Below are 22,896 nucleotides of genomic sequence, written 5' to 3' on the forward strand. Positions count from 1 at the left end.
GCGGCTTTTAGGTGATGCTCGAAAACTCTAGTTACCACTGAACGACGGTCGAAAAGGATGGGAAGTCAGAGGTGTAAACATAAAAATATAAATCAAAATAAGTAATAAGATTACAGAAATGTTCAATTCATGAACCCCTATTGCTTCTATGCGCCCCAGCTCCTGAATGTCATGTTGAATTGAACTATACTATTCCTATATGCCATGAAAGTAGGATTCTCCACTTTGCCAGTTTTTCAACTCACCCTGAAGACCTCCCCGTGTTCTTTCCTTTGCGGCCTTAAACGCGTGTTTTTGACCTTTTAATGGCGGAGATTTCCTGTGCAAATGCTCACAGTCTAGTAAAATATAACACGTCTAATGCTTTTACAAAGCTAGAGATCCAGTCAACATGTCTGTGAAGCTTTTTAACTTCGGGAAAGTGATTTGGGCCGTTCTGCATGGCTTCCTTTCACCGCTAGATGGTGCTGTTGGGACTTCTGCTATTGCCATGGCTGTATTTTATTTCTACAACAACCAACAAACTTTCTGCAAGAACTTGTACAAGAACTTTTAGATAGAAGCAGAATTCACTCAAACTGCTTTGAAGCACGCAACAACACACCGAAGAGCAGCATAAAATACATTTGAAGTGGAATACATTTAAACAATAAAGTACATTTATGAGAAAATGTCTGTTTTCTACAGCTCAACTTTCTAGATAATATCAAACTCCCTCTTTATCCATCAAGTGTCTGTATTATTAAGCTTGAACAAAATAAACGCTCACAAATCATGTGTGACTTCTATCTCAAAGGCTGTCATCTGTGATGGGATTTGATCAGGAGCTACAAGGTGAGAATCCACATCCCTGAGAGTGATTGGAGGAGACACACCTGTCCTTGACTGTATTTCATCCTTGAGCAGTAGCGCTCCGAGGAAGCGTACTGTGAACTCTACTGTAAAGCAGCATATTCCGTTATGCAGGAAGCAGGCAGTTAAGGTTGCAGAGGATGTCACAACTTCCTGGTGAACTCAACTGCGGCGTCTCATGGCTCCGACTCAGCCAAACATCTGTGCTGGGAGGTGTCCACTTTCCAAAACCGAAGGGGCATGCCACCACTCATGCAATGAAACATGGCCGTGACAGACAGATTAGTGAAAGTGTGAGTGGTGCTGATAATGGAATATAAGGGCACACACTGGCAGCTATGAAGGTAAATATGTTGTGATAATATGCGGGAGCTTGTCTTTTGTGAAACACCTAATGTACATGACTGTGGCTTTTAATATGACACGGTATGATTACAGATTTGACAATGTTACAAACAAGCAATGGGAACACAGTCTTCAGCCATTATGTTAAGAGTGATTACTTTCCATGCCATTTTTCATTCACAAATATCTTCTTAAAGTCCATTTCCTTGTCTGCAAACATGGACTTCCTGATAAAACTGTGGCTGTCACAATCTTAGTATAAGGTATTATAAAAAAAAAAAAAAAAAACATTGGTATTATCAGTTATAATGACCTTCACAGGAGTAAGAGTAAAAACGAAATATAGAAACTGTCAAGGCCTCATCTGAGGATAGTAAGTTGGGTCTTTTGCGGAAGATGGAGAGTGATGGGGGTCACATGGGAGAATTTATGAAGATTGTAAACGAGGCGCGCTGCAGCATTCTGGATTCGCTGAAGTGGTTCAGTCACAGAGGCGGGGAGTCCGGCCAATACGAGCAGATACACACAGTGTAATGGAAGCTTCACTGACCCATTTTTTAAACACCACCAATTCCCTCACAGTCCCCCAAACAATAACTTCCCAACTTGAACACTCCTCAACCTCAAGCCAAGAATGCAATTATGGCACCGACGCTCGCGCCACATCTGGCAAAATCAAAACCCAGCACCCCTGTTTATCCCCGCGAATAAACACTGGACGTCTCCCTGAGACGAACTGGTTACAGTCGGGGATTTTCAAGTGCCAAATACCCAGCAGCCGTTGCAGGAAGTAAACAGTGTTATGTGCTCAAGTGATGATTAATGACTATGAGATTAACCCCACTTCTTCTATGTTGTGCAACTTTTCGACTAACAGAAACATTTGGAACACGACCTTTGCCCACTGTTTCATATTAGAACTGGACCAAGAATAAGTCAAACAACAATAATCGCCATGATGTATTACTCGTTTCAGTCGTTTAATCAGGCAAACACTGCCAATATTCCACATTCGTATATGCAAAGATTGACCTGAATATCTCTGAGGTTCACAGTGTTTGAAGACATCTCTGTGCACTCTCAGAACTTAGGATGGACATGGAAAACTATTGATAATTAAAGGGCAGCTCCATCAATTTTACACATTCAAGTGTGTTTACAGGTCTTGGAGTGAATACTGCAATAGTAAAAAAGCGGTATAAAGCCTTTTGTGGCTCCAGGAGAAGCTACATGAAGCTGATATATTAGTGTCATTGCATTGTGGGTAATGTAGGCACCAAACAGTCCACTGGTTTGGACTCATATGGATGATATGTTTTAATAACACAAGATTAAAATCGATAGAGCAGAACCAGAGATGCCACCTTTTTATTCCACACATTCTGGGGTCTATATTACCCACAATGCAACTTTGCCACTTGTGACATCAGTGAGGTCACTGGAGGCAGTTAATCAGATTACATACAGCTTCTTCTGGAGCCACAAAAGGCTTTATACTACTTTTTAATTTTTTTTTACATGTGTTATAGTATTCCTGCTCCTCACTTGTAAACACAATATAATGTGGAAAACTGGTGGACTGAGCCTTTAATTGTAGGCTTATTTCATATTGTTAGTATACTGATTACAAAATGAATTGATCCATAGGCAACAATGGACAAGAAAACAGAGATTAAACAACATCCTTGAATCTAATTTTATATACACAAGAAATAACTTCCTAAAAAACATCTGTACACAGATTTAAACGACCTTTTCAATCACATCTCTTTAACACACCGACGGCTGTTTCCTTTCCTATTCAACTGTATCGCTCCAAATAAGACGAAATGTGTCCAAAGCGACACCTATAAACGTTTTTAGTGTCAGCTAAATGGAGGCATCTATGAGGTGACGCTCTTCAAACAAGCCGTGCTGCATTAAGGGAAGCATCCACTGGCTGTTTGTTTGCTGAGGATGTCCGGTGTGAGGGGAGCGAGTGCAGAATATGATGTCTATTCCTCATAAAGGCACAGCTTTATATTTGTTAAGCTTTTAGCAGGCTTTTAGCATTCACTGGGCCTGCTCAGCACTTAGAGTATGTGCAAAGGGGAAAACTTCCACAGTCTGTGGCCACACACACTAACACCGACTTTATTTCCCCCTTGCTTTGAAGTGTGGTTCATGCATTCGTTTTAAAGAAAAAGAAAGAAAACACATATTACTCCTTTAAAATTTGAATACAGTTAACAAGTTTTTACCTTGGAGATTCTCCATCCTCGTGTCCGGCAGTCATGGCATTGGTCTTGCGCTGCCTTCAAGAACCGAAACAGGAAGCTTATTAATGATTATGTAAATACAGTTTGTGCATTTTATGGCATTTATGATGGTCAGGTTCATTAACCTTCGTCGCAGCTACAGCTCTGATGTCATCAACACTTATGTGAAATCATCTGAGGGTGCGGCGGACATGATAGAAGACATGAGGTGAGTGAGTTTGAGATCTCAGTCAGTAGTTTTAGGTCTTCTTCAATAAAGCATGATGTTCATTTTATAAATGATGGTCCTATTTACAGTAAAATAGACGATACAGGGGATTTGCTTCACGGCGCGTCTATCTTGTGATTCTCTTGTGATTTAAAAAACAAAAAAAGGCGACTACTAAGGCCATTGATGAATGTAACAAATATATTGGCAATGGTTAATGGATCAATATTTCACAACACTGTCATCCCCAAAGGGTGGCACGGTGTGCAAAAGTTGAGCAAAGTTGTGGCATATCATCGAATGCTTTGTGTATTCTGGGTTGTAAAATGGCAGCACACATTGAATTTACTGAATGATGGCACAACACGTTATCTGCTCAGGAAGTACATCAGTAAGAAAAAGAAAAAAAAAAAATCAGGAAACAACTTTTGCCCCCAATTTGCCTCATCATACATGTGACGATTGTTAAAGGATGAACTGGCAATAAACGGCCGCGTTACGTAAGAGGTGTCCAGCTAGAATTTGGGATCTTGCAGACGGCTAAGCAGCTCAACAAACGGGGCCTGAGTGTTCTCAGCGGCTAAGTATAGCAAATGGGTGCACTTAATGAGGCGCCGAGGCCAGGAGTGTGTAAAGTGTTGCTGGCCGGTGCCCCGCAGAACCCACAGTACCCACAGGTGACTATTATGGGATAACATTAAATGCGCAAATGTAGTGAGACAGCAGCAGAAGTAGAAAAAGAGTCAGGAGTCAGCAAACTGACCCGACCGCTTGCGTTTGTTTCACAGCAACATCTGCATACGTTTGCTGATAATAGCAAACATCAGCCTCTCTAACTACCGGACACACCAACCCCTGAGTGTATTGTTGAGCGAAGGTGTGTATTGCGGCTTGTGAATTAAACGTTTCACTTGCAGAGATGATACTGTGTCATTTCTTCAACCAAACCTCAAAGTGTGGTAACGTTGTTGCTGCTGTCTATGTTTCGTTGTTTTTGAAACAATGTACAATAAACCTCTATCCCACCTAAACATTATATATTTCATAAGCTGCTGGTCCGACTGGCAAAACTCCAGTATATTGAGCATGGGTGTGTTTTAGTGCTCAAACATTTGCCTGTGTGTTAGTTCTTATTTTGCATGTTCAAGTCTTGCTTTAAGGAACTCTTTCAGCAAACAGTCGGCAGAGACCTTCAGGTCATTTTGAATGAAGTCTGAGAACTTTTCTGTTGGATAGTTTTCTACGTTTCAACTGTTGTATTTTCTTAAATTTATTCATTCTTTTGTATTCATTTGTATTCAGCTGTATGGCCTCTGCTTTTTAATAATGTCCTGAACTCGATGAAGAATAGGGGGGGTCGTGGCCCCCCCCACTGCCTCCACGTTATTTACGCCCATGGTTATTATTTATTCAGTGCATTACTTCATTATTTTTCTACAATTTTTACACACACTTAACATAAAAAAAAACCTTAAATGAGCAAATATTTTGTATTACTTGTATTTCAAATGTGTATTGTGTGTACTCTGAGCATCACCTCTACACACAGACACCTGTTTTTCTTTGCTCTACATCATTATGGTGGCATAATTTGCCTGCAGCACCAGCCTGACGACAGTGAGCAAACAATTCTGCCTGACTGTCTAATCCAGCCTCATATCTGGGCCTTTGTCTCATTACATTACACGTGTTTTATATGCTATCTATTCAGTAATCACAGAATTAACAGGATAAACATCCGGATGAGGTGCAGGAAGTTTTTGAAAGAAAAAGGCGACTTGTTTCATATCAGTTGCAGGCCTCTGATAATGATAATATTTATAAGATAAATCATATTCTCATAGAGATGGTAGTAGAGGTGTGAATGAAGAACTTGTCTATGGTGAAGGTTTACAGGGAAGCAGCCACACACACTTCCTCAAAACACAGGCACGCCACCTCCATCCAAACCTGACGAACTTTACTCGGCTGGACATTTATTGTCCCACCTTTGAAACTTAACTTGAGATAATATTTAACAGCAAAGCCGGAGTAGCGCATAACTTCAGTGCAGTCCGCGCGTCGAGCCGGCTGGATCGTTGGAGCTGTGATCCGGACGGATTTGGGTTGCACACTTCGCTGAAGAAATAATGGTTGGTGTTGGTGGTTTGTTGGTACTCACTTAATCGATGCCGTGTCGGGGGTGAGCTTCGCCTGGAGCTCTTTTGGAGCGGCTTTCTCACTTTTTTTCCCTTCTTTTTTCCGCACAGGTCTCCTTCGCCAAGGTGCTCCTCGCAGTGTTCGGGGTAGCAGTCGTCGTCATTTTGATCGCGGTGCCCACGGCGATCTTCCTAAATAGTGAGTACTGGCTGTTAAGTGATTCACATGTTGGCATTAATGCACCATCCGTGGTCCGACGCACCGTTAACCCGCAGAAAGAGGGTAACATTACGCACGCGTCATTACGCACGCTGTTAAACGGCACCACTTTGGACACTGAGAGGGAATGTGAAGACATTCAATTAGACTGTGCTTTAATTTAAGAAAACACATGTCTTCGTGAAATACATTTTATTTCATTAAATTTGTCGCGTCATAATTTAGTTTTGCTGACGAAACACGTGCGTTCCTCTAAATAGCTTCAAACTCACTCAGCACTCCAGGACAGTTCTCATAATTACGCCCTGACGTAAGAAATATTCCGCTCGCCATTATCAGTTACAGCCTTTACAGCACTTACCCTCTTTTATGATGATGATCGTAATGTGCGTCCGATACCGTATCTGTGACCTGTGACCTTCAGCCCTCTGCCAACGTTATTTTTTTTTTCTGACATGTGCCTCAGAGGACACTGACGGAAGCAACCAGAGATCTTTCACCCTGGGGGATGTGTTCAACAACACCCTGAAACCGAGGTCCTACAACTTGAGGTGGATCTCAGGTGGGAGAAAATGAGCCTTGACAGTGGCATTGATTACAGACAGGTGTGTCTGATTGCTAAACTGTGAATCTGTGTGGGATCTGAGGACACCTTACTGTCCTCTGTTCTGGTTACTTATTCACTGGTGATTGATCCCCTGATTTCAATCTCACCTGTGTGTGCGTTCATACACGTGAGTTATTTGAAATTTAGTGGGTGCAAAACACATGTTGGTGCCAGACTTGTGAGGATATAATTATACACAAATAAATGCAGGATATTCATGTTGGTCAGCCTTAAGGAAAGCATTAAGTCAGTATAAGTGTATGTGATTAGTCTTGTTTGATAGTGGGTTGATAACTGTTAACTCACAGTCACACCACACACTAAAGGTTCAGTGTGTAAATCTACTGGCCAAAATTGGTTATACGGATGGATCACTGTGATATTTATTACAGACATTCATGGTCCCATTACACATTTAACTAAGATTGCCATGCAACAGACATGCTTTACAGCCTCAGCATCATTGTGTGCGCATGTTGCCATGCTAGCATTAATGATTAAGTCCAACCTCACTGAGCCCCCAGTATCTGTAGACTCTTTCCTTTTCTTTTTCTTTTTTTTTTAAACATACATTTTTCTAATTTTCCTCCACAGATCATGAGTATCTGCACAAGTCCCAGGGCTCCGTTACGATCCACAATGTGGCTTCTGGAACCTCCTCCGAGTTCTTGAGCAAAGCAACTTTCGTAAGTGATTCGGTGTGCATCTGTGTCATCACCGAACATAATCCACAAAAAGATTCCGATTGCAGTTCCATACAAACGGTCGCAGTGTTGTCTGCGGCTGACGCGAGCAGCGGCTCGGTGTGGCTCTCACGACACTTTTCTTTTATCCAACACAGGATCAAGTCCAGGCTTATGATTACCAGCTGTCTGCTGACCGCAAATATGTTGCGTTCATGAGCAACTATACCAAGGTACGGTGAACTCATACATTTTACAGTCACATGAATTCAATGCATATTTAAAGCTCCTGGAGTGATCCACAATGTTATGTGTCTTTTTTTTGTCCCATTAGCTGTGGAGGCATTCATATACAGCTACATATTCACTTTACGACTTGGACAACAAGTAAGTACTCTAACTATGGACGGCCCAATTCATGTACTCACAATAATTCAAAGTACATTATTTTACTTTTCTTTCTAAATCAATACTAGTGCAGCAGTTGTGGAGTAAATGTTACAGAGTAAGTAACGCCGTTCTTGTCTTTTTTGACTTTATTTCAGCAAATTTCTCACATCCAACATTCTTCACGAAGTTCAGTACTTTTCCTGGGCTCCTGTAGGGAACAAACTGGTGAGCCTGGACGCACAAATGATTGGTTATGTTTGCATGACTTTGACTGACAGTCGGCCGCTTTGAAGTGGCGATCGAGCATACCTCTCACAAACACTTAGCAGAGCACAATGGGTTCAAAGTGGGGTTTTTTCTGAAGGTGTGTGTTTGTGCTCTCGTTGTATTTTCAGGCCTACGTTCAGGATTATAATGTGTATGTAAAGAGCACACCTGAGTCGAAGCCGGTTCAAGTCACTTTCAACGGCGAGTATAATGTGATCCTGAACGGGATCCCGGACTGGGTCTACGAGGGTGAGTGTCAGATGTTCATAATTCATGTCAAACCTTAAAACCTGTTCACACATGGTATTAATGCCTGGATTTGGATGATGGCATCTGATCCACAGGGGATTTAGGGATCGAACCATTCCCTTTTTCCGATTACTCATTATTATTATTATTATTATTATTATTATTATTATTAGTATTAGTATTAGTATTAGTATTAGTATTAGTATTAGTATTCATTCTGGAGTCCATTCTGCAGCCGACCCGATCTACAATCCCAAAGCGTCAGTATTCTACAAATTGGGACCGGGATTCAAAACTCTTTCTCTTTTCTTACAAATAGAAATTAAAAGATAGTTAATTTTAGGGCACAGGTTCCTCATCCACCATGTTACTAGTTACAACTCCAATTTGCATTCTGGACACTTTCCGAGATTGAGCACAACCTGAAAGCATCAGATTGCCCACCAGTAATTGAACCTCAGCCTGACTCCGACTGAAGTCCTGAATCCTAACTTCGCTTCGCACTTTCCCCCTTCCAGAGGAAATGTTTTCATCCCATCAGGGCTTCTGGTGGTCACCTGGAGGGAAGCACCTGGCCTATATTGAGACCAACGACACTGAGGTCCACCTAATAGAATACACGTGGTACGGTGATGGACAGTACCCCAGAACTGTTCAAATTCCATATCCAAAGGTGAGACAGCGATGCGTGGCTTGTTTGACTCTAACATTCTTTCACTTGGCTCCTTGTATTGTTGCATGTCGTTAAACTGTGCACGCTGTGTTCAGATTTGGCGGACATAATCTTTATTATGTGATCTTTATTTTATGCATCTCATGCTCTTTTTTTGTGCAGCCAGGTACTCCCAACCCTGTTGTAAAACTATTCGTGGTGGACACCGATAACGTGACTGACATTACTGAGGTTGTAGTTCCAGCCACATGGAAGGGCTCGAGGTGATGAAACAGTTTCTATTACGCTGTTAAACTTCGTATCGGGATATTCAGTCCTGCTATCAGGGAGCGAGATCATAAACAGAGCGTCATAATTGATTTGATTTCTTTCTTGCTTACAGTGAGCATTACTTGGCCACTGTCACTTGGGTGACAGATGAGCAGATTGCCGTCCAGTGGCTGAAGAGGCTGCAACAACACCTCATCCTTCAGATCTACAATCTGACTGGATCTACATGGAGTCCTTATGAGGTAAAGCTTGATGTCATGAACGGCTTTTTTTATTTCATCGACATCACACCGGGAAAATGACACGGAATTTACCCATTTTCACAGCAATTCAACCTACAAGCAACACTTTTACTGAAAGGGAGGATAACTACGCCTTGGTTAGGTTTAGGAAAAGATCACGGTCTCAACTAAAATAAGTACATTAATCACACAAGTTACATTTTGTACGCAAGAGTGTAATGACCAGACAGCAAAGACCAGTGGATGAGGTCGGGATAGATGGGTTGAGCCAAGACCTTCACGCAGGTGAAGAGTTTAACTCAAACCATGATCTCCTTCCCTTTCCTGCCATTGTTAAATATCTCATGATTGTCAGAGGAAATGGAAATAGGAAGCTACCTTGTGTTGAACCTTGCGTTTTGTGTCGACCAATTATCTTGTGTGTGTTAATTTGGTAGAATCAATGTCTTATGGCGCTGGATCACGGCCACACACACTTGTTTATTCCGTCTAAATTGCCTTAAATCAAATGTACCCACACATAAATAAGTGAGGAGACAATGACAGCTCTATTTTAAAAGTATATTAACCCAGAGCCTTTGGAATGTGGTTTTGCCACCATCTTTATCATTGGAACACATTATTTTAAATTGATCTGAATTAAGCTACCTGACATTTAGCAATAACTCAACTGTAAAGGGAACAATATTGAACATCTCTTTTCTCTGCTCCTTTTCACAAAAGGCTCTTGCTCTTCACTACTTTGTTACTAGCGATGGTTTCCACCTGAAAGTCACATCTGCCATCGATTTAACCTGTTAAACGGCAAACTTTGTAGCTTAAAGCAGTGAGGCTTCATACAGAAATTCAGTTAATAGCAGCAGCTTCAATGACATTCATCTGTGTAAAAATGTTTCACGTGTTATAGCAGCCTGTTGTTGGAAATTCCCTATCAGCTAAACAGTCTCTAAATTCACTTCTGGCTTTAAACTGATAAGGCCGGTGTATTTTTATATTATATAGCTGTAATATAGTTACAGGTACAGCTATAAAAAAAAAACTATTCTGTATCTTTTGCAGAACCTGGAGGTGAACAGTCCCACCGGCTGGGTTGGGCGGGTATGTACAAGCAACAAATGTGAATCACTGCTGAAAAAAAATCCCACAACAAATGTACTGTTTCCTGTTCCAGTCCGGGCTAATAAACTTGTTCTTTCTAGTTCTCTCCACCAGAACCAGTTTTTGCCACAGACAAGAACAGCTATTACCTGCTGAAGAGCAACACCGATGGGTACAAGCACATCCATCACGTGGTCGCTGTAGGTAGACAGAGGCAGTCCAGTGCCACACCGTTTTCATGAGTCTTGCCCGTCATTACAGTATCCCTCATACATTTTTTTTTTTCTGTGACATTTTTCCAACTCATTCATGCAGGGCAAAGCTACACCAATCACTTCTGGAGAGTGGGAGGTCATTGACATTCTCAAAGTAACCGCAGACAGCGTGTAAGTTGGAAAGCGTTGCATTGTCTGCATGACCCGTGTGCTCACATCCTCAGTTACTGTAGCCCGCTCAATCATCCCAATTATTCCACAGGTATTATTCAAGTAACCAAGAGGGCGGCAGGCCAGGAGGAAGGAACATTTACAAGTAAGGGACTTTATTCTACAGTTTTATTATTTCTGTGATCAAGAAGCATTTCCACTGACTAACAGCGCCGGTGTTCGTCAGGTGGACTAAACAAGGGACGCGCAATCCGAACACCTGTCTGACTTGTGCGTTACAAGAAGACTGTCTTTATAACTCAGCCTACTTCAGCCATGATGCTTCCTTCTACCGTATGAGCTGCAGTGGTAAGTTACATTTTTTCTTCCCCTTTTCAGATTTTGCAATAAATATTTATATGTATTTGTATGTATTTTATTAAAGGTAGATACTAAATGACTAAATATTATTTTATTTTACACAAAGGTCCTGGCATTCCTAAATATTCCATCATTGATAACCGGAACAATAAAGGTAATCCACAAGTTTGTAAGTAAATCTAAAATTGTACCCATGAGAAAACATTACATTAACCAGCTTTGTGTATTTGTACTTGTAGAGACAACAGTTTTGGAGAACAATGAGGATTTTAAAGGCCTAATATCGGAAAAAGCAATGCCCACGATGCTTCGAGACAAAATTAAACTTTATGGATTTGGTGAGTAAATTCAGCAGCATTTTCTCAAGTATTGTATTTAATTACACATTTGAAGCTTCAAATTCACTTCATACCTCTGCTCCACATTATTTCAGAGAAAATTATTATACTCCTTACTCCACTACATTTACCCGAGAGCTATCGTTATAGTTCTGATATCAAACTATTTTTTTTGACAGATCTCTGGTACCAGATGTATTTGCCTCCAGGATTTGATAAATCCAAGAAGTACCCTTTACTAATAGATGTGTAAGGATTTATACATGAAATTAAATGTAAGGCCCATGCTTTTCAAAATAGACTGGCAAATAAACTGGTGGATTTTGCCCAACCTTCCAGGTACGGTGGTCCCTGCAGTCAGAAAGCAGACTACATCTACAGGGTGGGCTGGTCCAGCTTCCTGGCCAGCACTGAGAAAATCATCGTCGCCAGCTTTGACGGAAGAGGAAGCGGTTTCCAAGGCGACAAGTTAATGCACGCAATCTACAAACGTCTGGGAACCTATGAGGTGGAAGATCAGATAAGAGCAGCCAGGTAAGGAGAGCGAGGAGCAGGTTAGACAAGTCAGTGCATCTCCCGCTCAAACAAACAGCCTCACGCTCCCCGTTTCCCAGAAAAGCTTGATGAAACTGGATTTGACTTGTTTTCTTGGGTTGAAACTCACCCAGGTGTTCACAAACACACTCACAGGAAATGCCATTAGCACCACCAAGTGACAACAATAATCAGAAGGCCTTTGTCCAGTTGATATGCTTTTAATTTCACTGCCTTTTTTTCCATATTTTAGGGAATTCATTGACATGGGCTTCATTGACAAAGACAGAGTTGCTATTTGGGGCTGGGTAAGTTGTCAACAGCAAGTTTTTATCACCTAAAAATGTTACGTAAATAAGAATAAAATGTATTCACGTTGCGTTTGTACTTCATGGCTCAGAGGGCAGTAAATGACTGTCAAAACAAGTTAATGTTTGACCCCTCTGTCAGTGCGATCGGTCTTTACTCAAGGCTTATGGTTAAGATGAGCTGTTTATCTCTCGCAGTCTTATGGTGGATACGTGACGTCAATGGTCCTGGGAGCTGGGAGTGGAGTCTTCAAATGCGGCATGGCGGTCGCTCCAGTTTCCAAGTGGTACTATTATGGTAGGTTTCTGTCTTTTTGAGCAATCTTTCCAGGGCTCATACACTTCACTGACACGCGATGTCTCTGATCACCGTTTATTCCAGATTCCATCTACACCGAGCGTTACATGATGCAGCCGTCAGAGAACAAAGCTTTCTACGAGGTAACGTTCCAGACTCTGATAATAAACTCTCATCTCTTGTGGCAGAATGTCAAAAATAGCTTTCCTATTGCTTACGGTCGATAATAAACACAAATGTAATTGTGTGCAGAACTCAACGGTGACAGAGAGGGCCAAGAATTTCCACTCAGTGCAGTACCTGCTGGTTCATGGAACAGCTGACGGTCAGTTAAAGGAGCCATTATTTACCAATGTATTTGTTTGATATTTCTCTGCATATTATGTGTTATGTGTTACAGTGTTTCTCTCAAAACCTGATGACTATACATTTCACAAGTTAGAACTGGCATGAAGGTCAAGGAGATATGTGTGTGCATGGGCATTGGCTACGGGAGTGGGCGGGGCATTATCACCATAACAAGGCAGGCATTATTATATAAAAGTAGGATAGTCGGGGTCTGTGGTCAACCAAACCATCTAAAGCCTGGTTATTTAAATGTTGTTGTGTTTTTCCAGACAATGTTCATTTCCAGCAGGCAGCAGAGATCTCTGAAGCTCTGGTGGAGGAGCAGGTGGACTTTGAGGCGATGGTGAGTAATCAGGACAATCGGAAGAGGAATCACTGGAATCCTTTGTATGACGAAGTCTAGACTAGACCTTGCTGATGAGATTTGCATAAAAATCCTGGACATTTAGCATACTGGGACTTAATATTAGTGGAATATTAATGAACTTTTGTGTGTTCTTCTCTCAGTGGTACACGGACAAGGACCATGGGCTGGAGGGCGAGGCGTATGAACACCTCTACACCCACATGACTCACTTCCTGCAGAGGTGCTTTGCGTGAGGTCCACTGGATCAGCAAGATCTCTTTTCGCTGCTCATGTGAATTAAAATAAATCTTGCTTTGGGATAAAGGTTGTAATTGTTAATGCCTGCTTGATTGTCAGAGCGCCAGATGTCTTCAGCAGAAACGTGATGAGTCCAAAGCTGTCCAGGACATAATGTCTGTTCAGCGTGGATGAAATGTTTTGTTGTATATTATATGTTCAGTGAGAAACAAGCAGCTACTCGAAGGTATGATATTTTTTACTTATAACACATCTTCATGATTTCTTTTTTGGGGTGGGGTTGTGTGTGTGTTTATTTGTTTCATAAATTAAGAGGGCATACATACGGCCGATGTAATACTGTAAACATAGAAGATGTCCTGTCAAACTGTAAGGGTACTACTTCAACATGAAGGGTTTTAAAATACTGTATTAAATTATGTGCAGAAATGCAACGCGCCACAGTGATTTTAGACTTTTTTTAGTAATTTTTTTGAGATTGTTGATGTCTGATGTAATAATTGCTTTTCTAAAATAATAAAGAATAAAATAACGTTGACTTTCTTTGTTTGAAATAGCATGTGTTTCATTTGATTTTAAGGAGAATTAGCAGCGTGATGTTCGCATTTATTGTTGAACTTTCTAACATATGCAGCTCTGTGAGGCTGTCAGGTACGATGCTACTACACCCACAATCTCAATATTAGCATTTTAAGGGATGTATTTTTCACTGCTAGCCTCTCAGCTATCAGGTAGTAGTAAAACAATGGGTAAGAGAAAGATATCAGATATTGAAAACCTAACTTTCTGCAATAAGATTTAGGTTAGTTGGGATTTCATGCTACCGTAGTTGAGATAAGATGGTGCAACAGCTTCAGCATTAAAGTAGTTCCAGCGTATCATTTGGCGTGAACTAGCTTCAGAGAGAACTTGCATATCAAACCGTTGATGTTAAGCGTGTTCACCATCAGCCACAGCATCTGCTAGTAGCACTCAAGACGATCAATTCAGCAAACATTTCACTCAAAACTACAAATATCAAGCTCATGGTGCCGAGAGCACAAAGCTCAGGATGCATCTCTGACATCGAGCACCAGCAGCAGATCAAACGTTTCACTCATCCAGTAAAAACTTTCGATTACATTTTTTGGTTTTGAGTGAAACTTCCCATAACTACTGAACAACCTGCCAGGAAAAAGGGATCGCCCCGTGTTCACCTTCCACTCAAGATAAAAACTGTGCACAGATCTGCTAGCATGGCTCCAGACTTCTTGACTTTAAATAGGAATGAATTGAGGTTAAACGATGAGAAGTGTTCTTCTACATGAGTAAGCTTAGCATCAGGCTACTGACAATAGGTCTAAGTAGGCTGATGTGTTATTCGATTAAATAAAGTTTTGTTTTATGGGGATTTTTAGGCCGAATAACAGAGAAATCTTGTGATCTGTCAGTCTTAACACCATGCTGATAGTTCTTGGCCTTTGCTACATGGGACTGTATATGAGTCATACACATAAACGTGTTTATTCACAGGGCATCAATCTTTATTGATCAATGGCCCTTGTAAAAACGGAGATAACAGCCACTGATGCGAAGAGCGGTCCATTTTTCCCACCTTTTAAATTTGATCGGAAAGAATCCGCAAATACTGACCCAACCTCGCAGATACGACCACACACGTATCTCTTCCTATCGTGATGACACAGTAGCACATTAAAGCATCTCCCTTACTTTCTGTTTAACAGGATGAGCCGCCGTTGTTTGATCTTAACACCTAAGTACCAGCTGGCATCACGCATGAATGGCACCTTTCCTCTTGGCTTGTTGATTCGGCAGATGAGACAGGGCCCGTGTCTAATGGGTTGAGAGTAACAGGTGGACCTGGCCGAGTGGTAAAATCGTCCCACCTGAGCGGACCCGTCCTCCTCCTCCTATTACAGTATATAAGACAACAAAGTTAGAGAGGAGGGTTAGATTCACACAGGGGAACTAACAGCAGCGCTCTTTGGAAAGACAAGAAGAAAAGGTGAGTTCTGTTTTGTCACATTGGTGAAACTTCTTTACATTTGGCTCTCTGATGCCACATGCAAACTCTTCCTATGTGTGTGTGAATGTGCTGTCGCGTGGTGCAGGTATAACCATGAAAAGCATCCACTCCCTGGCCGGTATCCTTCTGCTCCTCGGCTTTGTGCAGAGCAGCTGGCAGGTTCCTCTGCTCGAGGCTGATGACAGCTCAAGGTACAGAAATCCCATCTGGACTAACGAGGTCGTCTTTGTTTAAGGAACCACAGTTGCTGCTGCTTTTATTGTCTTTATGTTCAGTGAACGCATTTCTCAGATTAATTCTATTATTCAATGGACCCAAAATATGTCCCAAAAAAAGAGGATGAAATATTTTAGCTATGGATAACATCTTTTTTGAAAACCTATAGACAGTAAAGGCATAAAGTCTCCCTGCAGTTAAATCAGAAGATAGATATACTGCACTGATATCCTGTCATTCACTTTTTTATTATAAGAATATGGTGCTGCAGATGTGGATCATCACACTTCTCATTTTTCATAAATGTTGAAAGGCTGTTGTACAAAAATAAAGCAAAAAATTTTATAGAAACTAAAAAATGGGAGATATAATTGAGATTTGGGAATCGATGCAGCTCAGACCTGTGGAGAACATGTGCGAGGAAGACAGCATTTTTAAAGATTGGTTTTATTACTCAAAATAAATATACTAAATATGAGTTGTGGACAAATCTGTGCAAATTTAAGTTATATTTTGGAAAACCAAAGAAGAAATTCTCTGGATGCATATTTCACGTTTTAATTACTTTTTTTAAAAATGCGTAAAAAAGAAAATAACTTCCTCAAAATGTAAAACTTTGTTCCAAGTAATTCAAAGAAATTTCAGTATTTTTTTTTTCTTTTTCACATTTTCCCTTTAATATATTTGTTTTACTTTATTGCAATTACTATAATTCTTTTTATTATCAGTGTGGAATGATTCCCCACTATGATATATACAAATGTTTAAACATGATGATTAGGATTTTATGACTCATTATGCACAGGGATCAAATAAATAGATAAGATGATATAGGAAAAAATAAGTTAATTTAAAGAAAAAAAACTTCTTTTTTAAAAAAATAGATTTCAATTTGTCCATCTGGTACCATAGCATTTGTAGTATTTTGCAGCTGATCTACAAATATGAACTGGATAAGCTGACCCGAGTGTTTTCCCTCCCGTAGTTTCGAGGCAGACGACACGTTAGGCGACGAGCAGAAGGAGCTGTCCAACATGAAGCGACACTCGGAGGGGACCTTCTCAAACGACTACAGCAAATACCTGGAGGACAGGAAGGCGCAGGACTTTGTCCGGTGGCTGATGAACAACAAGAGGAGCGGGTCAGGGTGGGAAGTGTAAAAAACAATTATCATCACAATCGTTTTTTTTTAATTTCTAATTGTTAGACCACTACATCACATTATATGGTTAAGACATTTTGTTGTTATAGCTGCTACAGATGGAGATAGATTCAACCACACTGGGCCCTGCAAAGAGTTGCAAGATAGATCTGAGGGGTCATGAGAGGATTAATGAGCGAGGAAGATGGAAACACTGTTCTGCTACATACACACATCTGGACTTATTACTTATTTGATATATTTGATCATTGGACCTCTTTAGACCTGAAACTATTATTTAAATGGAATCACCTGAAACCAAAAACAGGAGACAACCGGTTTAATGTTCCTGTTAAATTTGATATTCATGATTGAATTAGTAACATCAAAGTTTTAAAAAGCCACAATTTGCTTTTGTATATTAACAGATCATGAATCATAGGTGCTAAATTCTTATTGGTGCTTTGAAGCTTGTGACATCAGCTCTTCCCAACTAGGCCCTGCCTTCTTTAAATCAGTGAGAAAATATGTATTTGGCACAAATGTGTATTTAGGGCCTTTAACATTGCATAGTATCAGGTTGTCATGTATTTCAATGTAATCCTAAAGGTTCAAAGTTTAACAATGTAAACGTTTAACCTCTCTTTGTGTTTCCAGCGCTGCAGAGAAGCGCCACGCAGACGGGACCTTCACCAGCGACGTGAGCTCCTACCTCAAGGACCAGCTAATCAAAGACTTTGTCGCCAGGCTCAAGTCTGGACAAGTCAGAAGAGAGTAGGCTGTCCCTCCTTCCTCCTCCTCCTCCTCCTCCTCCTCCTACAATGCCAAAATCCCACAATCACTCCACCGTGATGAGAGAGACAGAGAGCTAACCAATCACCAGCTTCTTGTGCCACTTGTTTCCTTTCTTTGCTTTTTTTCCCCCCCTCGATGTTCCTTGTTGTGCTTGTGCTAAAATAAATCACCTGAACTTTTCTCACGGCGTTGATTGATTATCTTTACTGTGTGAGATGATTTTTTTATTTTGTTGTTGACACGAGCAAGACAAATGCACCAATCACGAGAATGATCGCAGCGACGTGAAATGCCATCACCAATCAGGTTAATCATTAAAAGATGGTGTTCTGATGGTCACACTGTTAGAGGCCAAATGGCACGTTGCATTATGTGCCTGTGTACATGCTCAGATCTGAAATGGAGAGGCGGGGTGAGGCGTTCAGCAGGAGGCATGTAGACGGGAGCTTCACCAGCGATGTGAACAAGGTGCTGGACTCCATGGCGGCTAAGGAATATTTACTCTGGGTCATGACCTCCAAGCCTTCAGGGGAGAGGTAAAACCGAGTCACGCGGCTCATCTGATATGTAACAGGAATGCGAGGCTCGGTGTGATTGTGATTTTCTCTCTTTTTGCAGTAAGAAAAGACAAGCGGGCCAATGAGACGCTCCGGGACTCCCTCTGCGCTGCTCACTAAGCCATATTCAAGAGGAATAGGAAGCCATACAGCTTTGGATGTGATCGTTTTAAAGTCTTTTTTTTTTTCTACTTAAGTGTGTGATGCAGACGTGACAAAATCTGCCCCCCTCGTCCATAGTTCTTATGGTGGACCGGAGAGGAGCTGTGAAAATCGAGAGCATATTTTTTTCTACAAGTTTAAATTATTTTCTATATTTTTAATGTAAAAAGAACACAATTTAAATCTCAGGTTTAGAAGCCTATAGGGAAAAAAATAACAAAAAACACATAGTGTAGTTGGTTTTCATTGCATATTCTAAATCCACTCTGCAAAATAAAGTTTTTCATTGTGTGTTTGTGGTATTATTTTTATATACTGATAGACATCTTTATTTTCATCAGCTGGGCTCACACATGGGATATTCTTTAAAAAAGGCTCAATAACTACCTGAAACAACTGGTTACTTTAGTTTGGCATTTGTTGGGGCTATTTTCAGCAGTGGATTAATACACATTTGACTCTCCAGTGAGTATAATGCTTTTCACCATTTTTCCTTCTTGATTATTTACTGCACGTACAAATATGAATGTGGAACTTTGACTTGAAGTGGAATATTTGTGCTTTCAGGATCGGACTCCATCGCAGTTTGTCTAGACAGATGAGATTTAAGACTTGGTCTAATGAAAATAGATAAAGAAACAAATTTAAATTATCTAGTAGTAATTTGCGGCTCTTCAGAATTACTGCAACTTTGAATTATCATTCATTAAAAATTGTAAACTTACATGCTTATCTTCTCTCGGCAGTTATTTCATGCAATCCAAGTTATCTCCTGGGATCAGGGGGAAAAAAGCCACAGCACAATTCAAAACCAGCCTGCAGGAGGTGCAACAGATTCCTCCCACTGTTTTCTGATTCACGCAGCCATTTTGAACAGGGATGGCAGTCTCTCCGGGAGCATCACGGGTCAGAGAATACAGGCCTGTACCCTGTATCTCTGCCATGTGGAGGCCTGAGGGTGCAGGGGGGCTCTCTGCTCTCCATCTCCCATGAAGCCAAAGACACGGAGCTCCTGAGGTCAAAGGTCGAGAGGGAGCCAGTAACCACACACTGAAGCTGGAGAGCTGCATGGAACCACTCTGGGGAATACAGGATGATACAATATTGAAAAAATATCTACATACGGTGCGAGAATTGACTATCTTGTGGACAAGAGCAAACTTGTACAGCACAGAGATCAATAAAGTACCACATCACTTCAGCAGAGTTGGTTTAACATCTTTATTTCTGCTCTCACTCACTCGCTCTCTCATTCTCGTGAAACAAATCACACTATAACAACAGATCTGAACTGATAGGTTTCTATACAGGTGACTTAAATTATTGAACAGAAAGTGTACAGCTATCACTACCAAATTTAAGGCAGAATTCCACACAGAAGTGGTCAAAATATTTGATATTGATATAATTTTGACCCATATTAGTTTTTCTAATCAACTAAGAACCATCAAGTAGACAAAGGGAAAATAACATCTACAACAAAAACCTGCTTCAACACTGACTTTGTATTATTAATATATTAGTAACACTTTACATGAATAAAATATACTATGTATTATACATTGTTAAGACTCTTTACTGTTTATTACATGTTGCCCTTCCCCGAAAAAGGGTTTTATTGCATCTCTAGAAGTAACCATGGTCCTGCTGCGGGACAGTCAAGTCTGCCTCACCAACATGCAGGTGTTTTCTTTAAAAACAATTAGCTTCTGATGCTAACACATTGAGGGTCGTTTGGATAGGAGATCACATGTCCATGGATGACACTTACTGACAAGATGACAAAGAGTATGACGGTGGAAAACACAGAGCTTTCTGTACAATCACCCTTTAGTTCAGCATTTGAGTTTTTAAAAAGCCAAGGCCAAGTAGCTAAAGATACTGAGAGTACCCAAATTATGCTGCCATGCTAGCTTGAAAATGTAGTTTTCCAGTAAGCTGCCCCAGAAATACTGTCCTCAAAGGAATGGTGTATTTTGGGAGTTGTGCATATTCACTTTCTTGGTCAGAGTCAGATGAGAAGATTTATTTGCTTTCTTATATCTGTACGCTAAATATGAAGCTGGGGTATCTCTCGCTATTAGCCGAGAAACTTGTTGTTATTGTTCACTTTTTATACAGACTTTACAAACAGTGTTAATTAGTGAGCTTTAAGCAGATTTTTTTTGCATCTGGATACAGACAGGTTAGCTGTTTCGCCATTTTAGGTCTCCGTGCTAAGCTAAGCTAGCCGGCCACTGACTCTATCTTCAGTAGCCTCACCGATATGAGAGTGGCATCAATCTGCTTGTCCAACTCTTAGCAAGAAAATGAACATGCTTAATTCCCAGAATGTCAAACTATTCCTTTAAATCACTTGGGGAGAAGCCTTACTGGAGACATTTGTGTATGAAACTGCAATGGAGAACACTCTGGAGTGATATGAGTTGTCACTGTCACAAAAACATTTAGATATACAGAATATATAAAACGTATATTTAATAATTCCAAAAAATGACTAGATTCGCTATAGAGTCAACTCGTTGAGATACCAGTGAAATAGATTTGTATTGGCAAATATCTACTCTATAGATTTTCTATTGTGAGGTGCATCAAGTCAATAGCGGCGTTAAATACTGCACACTACGTCCACACGTTTGCAGTTTGCTGTGGCACGTTTTTAAAAGGACAACTCGCAATTGTTGTAGGTGGAAAAATATAAAAACATACAAAATACAAATAAAGTAGATTTAAAAATTGTTTAAAATTTCTAATTGGCCCATTGACACAGCATTTACTGTAAGTGTTGTATAATTCTGGCTTCCTTCTGCTGCTGGTATCACCAAACATAGATATACATAGAAAAAGAACACAAGTGTGTCTCGGTTCATCGTGTTAATACTGTTGCTAACAAATGTTTCTTTTAATTTACACAACTCGCACACAGACTAACATGACAAAAAACACAGTGTAGCACAGTACAAAGGTGGCTGAGTGTGGCACGGTAAAGTTTTTTTTTGTTTTTTGATCTACTGATTTGACAGCACAGTGGCACCGCCAGTATGTGTCATCACAAACTTGTCTCCCTGTCCAAGCTCTTGTCATGCCTCCGGCGCTTGTGTCGCTTTTCGCCGCCACTGGAACTACTGCACGGAGAAAACAAACACTGAATTAAACCAAAAGAGAGGAAAAAAGCAGATGTATTTAGATCCATTTTCAGTACAAATTCAAATGTGGAGTGCAGATGCCTTGCCAGCATGCTGACAACAATCCAGATCACACAGCATGCAACTATGTCTCATAAATCTTTAAAGCATTAAAGCCCTGACACTTCAATATCTTGTGACATTGAAATATACAGTCAGGCTGCTTTTACAACATGCAGAAGACATCATAAAACATGTCCTTGCGGTAACATGCACACCCAGGCCATGCTGTCCCGTCATTTCACCAACATCCATGTATTACTGAATTATCTCTGTTTACCGAGTCGTCGAATCATCACTTGCAGCTCAGGCCAGCACCGCTTTCAACATGCAACAATCGACAGTCACCAGCATTAAACACAAGACAAGACTCTCCATGCTGACAGGGACTGGGAACTACTTACCTTTGGGATATCAGCTTCTGAGAGGTTAGGAAGGGGAGCTTTAGGGGTGGGGTGGAATGAGAGAGGCAGGCGTGAGACACTATGTTAGTCTACTCTGTGGGAAATCTGCAAGGGCAGGGCTGCTCTTAGATAAACCCCTTTTATCTAAACATACTAGCTTCTCAGTTTCCTGGAAAAATACAAAGTAAGTGTTCCATAACTAAACATCCTACTACTTGCTTTGACACCCAAAACACAATTTTCCCTTGAAATTAACACTTTTTTCTTTTGACCCTGCAAAAATTCACAGGATTTGGATTCAGTAAGTCTCTATGCAGCATTTGATATCAACCTCTCTGATGTATTAGAGATGTGGAAATCAGAGTAATGTGGATAAGGAGGCTAACCTTTTAGCACTTGGTTCCTTCTTGGTGCTCTCAGCAGGGCTTACACTCTTCCACACATTCCCGAAAGATCCTTTGGACATCTCGTCAGTGATGTTCACTGTGGCAGGGTCACACCTTTAGAAACACACACAGACAAATATAAAATATTTCAGATTTCCAGGAAAAGTTTCTCCTTGGAAACATGAGTACTTAAGGATAAAGGGGAAGAGAAAGTAAGGAATACTGATACCTGGCGCAGCCTCCTGTTTTTTAAAAAAATCAGCATTTTGGAAAATAGGCTTAAACACTTTCTTGCCAAGAGCTAAATAAGAAGATTGATACTACTCCTCGCAGTAAATTAAGCTACAG

General features: G+C 40.7%; 3 protein-coding genes and 2 long non-coding RNA genes across 8 annotated transcripts in view; 2 read left to right on the forward strand and 3 right to left on the reverse strand.

Annotated features, from left to right (window-relative positions):
- Nucleotides 1-148: 148 nt before the first annotated feature.
- LOC119014964 lies at nt 149-5,962 on the reverse strand. Its single transcript, XR_005073125.1, has 3 exons — nt 5,825-5,962; nt 3,438-3,491; nt 149-1,101 (listed from the first exon to the last, which is right to left on the reverse strand). It is a non-coding gene; the product is annotated as an uncharacterized LOC119014964 (long non-coding RNA).
- On the forward strand, nt 5,643-14,209 carry LOC119014960 (dipeptidyl peptidase 4-like). The gene is made up of 26 exons (XM_037090431.1): nt 5,643-5,795; nt 5,913-6,000; nt 6,488-6,583; nt 7,223-7,314; nt 7,470-7,544; nt 7,646-7,698; nt 7,857-7,926; nt 8,097-8,217; nt 8,736-8,890; nt 9,053-9,153; nt 9,273-9,402; nt 10,462-10,500; nt 10,602-10,700; nt 10,816-10,886; nt 10,978-11,031; nt 11,113-11,234; nt 11,353-11,400; nt 11,486-11,584; nt 11,764-11,833; nt 11,924-12,118; nt 12,372-12,426; nt 12,625-12,724; nt 12,809-12,867; nt 12,977-13,049; nt 13,342-13,415; nt 13,580-14,209. Exons 1-26 carry the CDS (start codon nt 5,793-5,795, stop codon nt 13,670-13,672), a joined length of 2,235 nt encoding a protein of 744 aa, XP_036946326.1. The 5' UTR covers nt 5,643-5,792; the 3' UTR covers nt 13,673-14,209.
- LOC119014966 lies at nt 13,924-16,992 on the reverse strand. The gene is made up of 2 exons (XR_005073127.1): nt 16,882-16,992; nt 13,924-15,586 (listed from the first exon to the last, which is right to left on the reverse strand). It is a non-coding gene; the product is annotated as an uncharacterized LOC119014966 (long non-coding RNA).
- On the forward strand, nt 15,537-18,864 carry LOC119014962 (glucagon-1-like). 2 transcript variants are annotated; one of them, XM_037090434.1, is made up of 6 exons: nt 15,537-15,681; nt 15,788-15,893; nt 16,904-17,059; nt 17,717-17,833; nt 18,247-18,390; nt 18,473-18,864. In XM_037090434.1, exons 2-6 carry the CDS (start codon nt 15,796-15,798, stop codon nt 18,495-18,497), a joined length of 540 nt encoding a protein of 179 aa, XP_036946329.1. In that variant the 5' UTR covers nt 15,537-15,681; nt 15,788-15,795; the 3' UTR covers nt 18,498-18,864. The 2 variants fall into 2 exon arrangements, with proteins under 2 accessions (XP_036946329.1, XP_036946328.1); XM_037090433.1 differs by having other exon boundaries at nt 15,540-15,681; nt 16,904-17,065.
- A 916-nt stretch (nt 18,865-19,780) lies between these two features.
- The window catches only part of LOC119014957 (sodium-driven chloride bicarbonate exchanger-like), a 42,936-nt gene continuing 39,820 nt past the window's right edge, over nt 19,781-22,896 (reverse strand). For all 3 annotated transcript variants that reach the window (XM_037090425.1, XM_037090427.1, XM_037090424.1), the window contains 2 exons: nt 22,549-22,662; nt 19,781-21,698 (listed from right to left, as the gene is read on the reverse strand). In XM_037090425.1, the coding sequence (XP_036946320.1) occupies nt 21,623-21,698; nt 22,549-22,662 (190 nt within the window). In that variant the 3' untranslated portion in view covers nt 19,781-21,622. The remainder of the gene's footprint in view (nt 21,699-22,548; nt 22,663-22,896) is intronic.

This window comes from Acanthopagrus latus, chromosome 24 (assembly GCF_904848185.1).
Source record: "Acanthopagrus latus isolate v.2019 chromosome 24, fAcaLat1.1, whole genome shotgun sequence".
Classification (NCBI taxonomy): Eukaryota; Metazoa; Chordata; class Actinopteri; order Spariformes; family Sparidae; genus Acanthopagrus; species Acanthopagrus latus.

Bases quoted from the DNA above. Each gene is read 5' to 3' on its own strand.
- LOC119014960 (XM_037090431.1), top strand. The intron at 6,584-7,222 runs GTGGGAGAAAAT...TTTCCTCCACAG, and splicing joins CAACTTGAGGTGGATCTCAG to ATCATGAGTATCTGCACAAG. The intron at 12,725-12,808 runs GTAGGTTTCTGT...CGTTTATTCCAG, and splicing joins TTCCAAGTGGTACTATTATG to ATTCCATCTACACCGAGCGT.
- LOC119014962 (XM_037090433.1), top strand. From the start codon at position 15,796: ATGAAAAGCATCCACTCCCTGGCCGGTATCCTTCTGCTCCTCGGCTTT. The intron at 17,066-17,716 runs GTGGGAAGTGTA...TTGTGTTTCCAG, and splicing joins AACAAGAGGAGCGGGTCAGG to CGCTGCAGAGAAGCGCCACG. The intron at 18,391-18,472 runs GTAAAACCGAGT...CTCTTTTTGCAG, and splicing joins TCCAAGCCTTCAGGGGAGAG to TAAGAAAAGACAAGCGGGCC.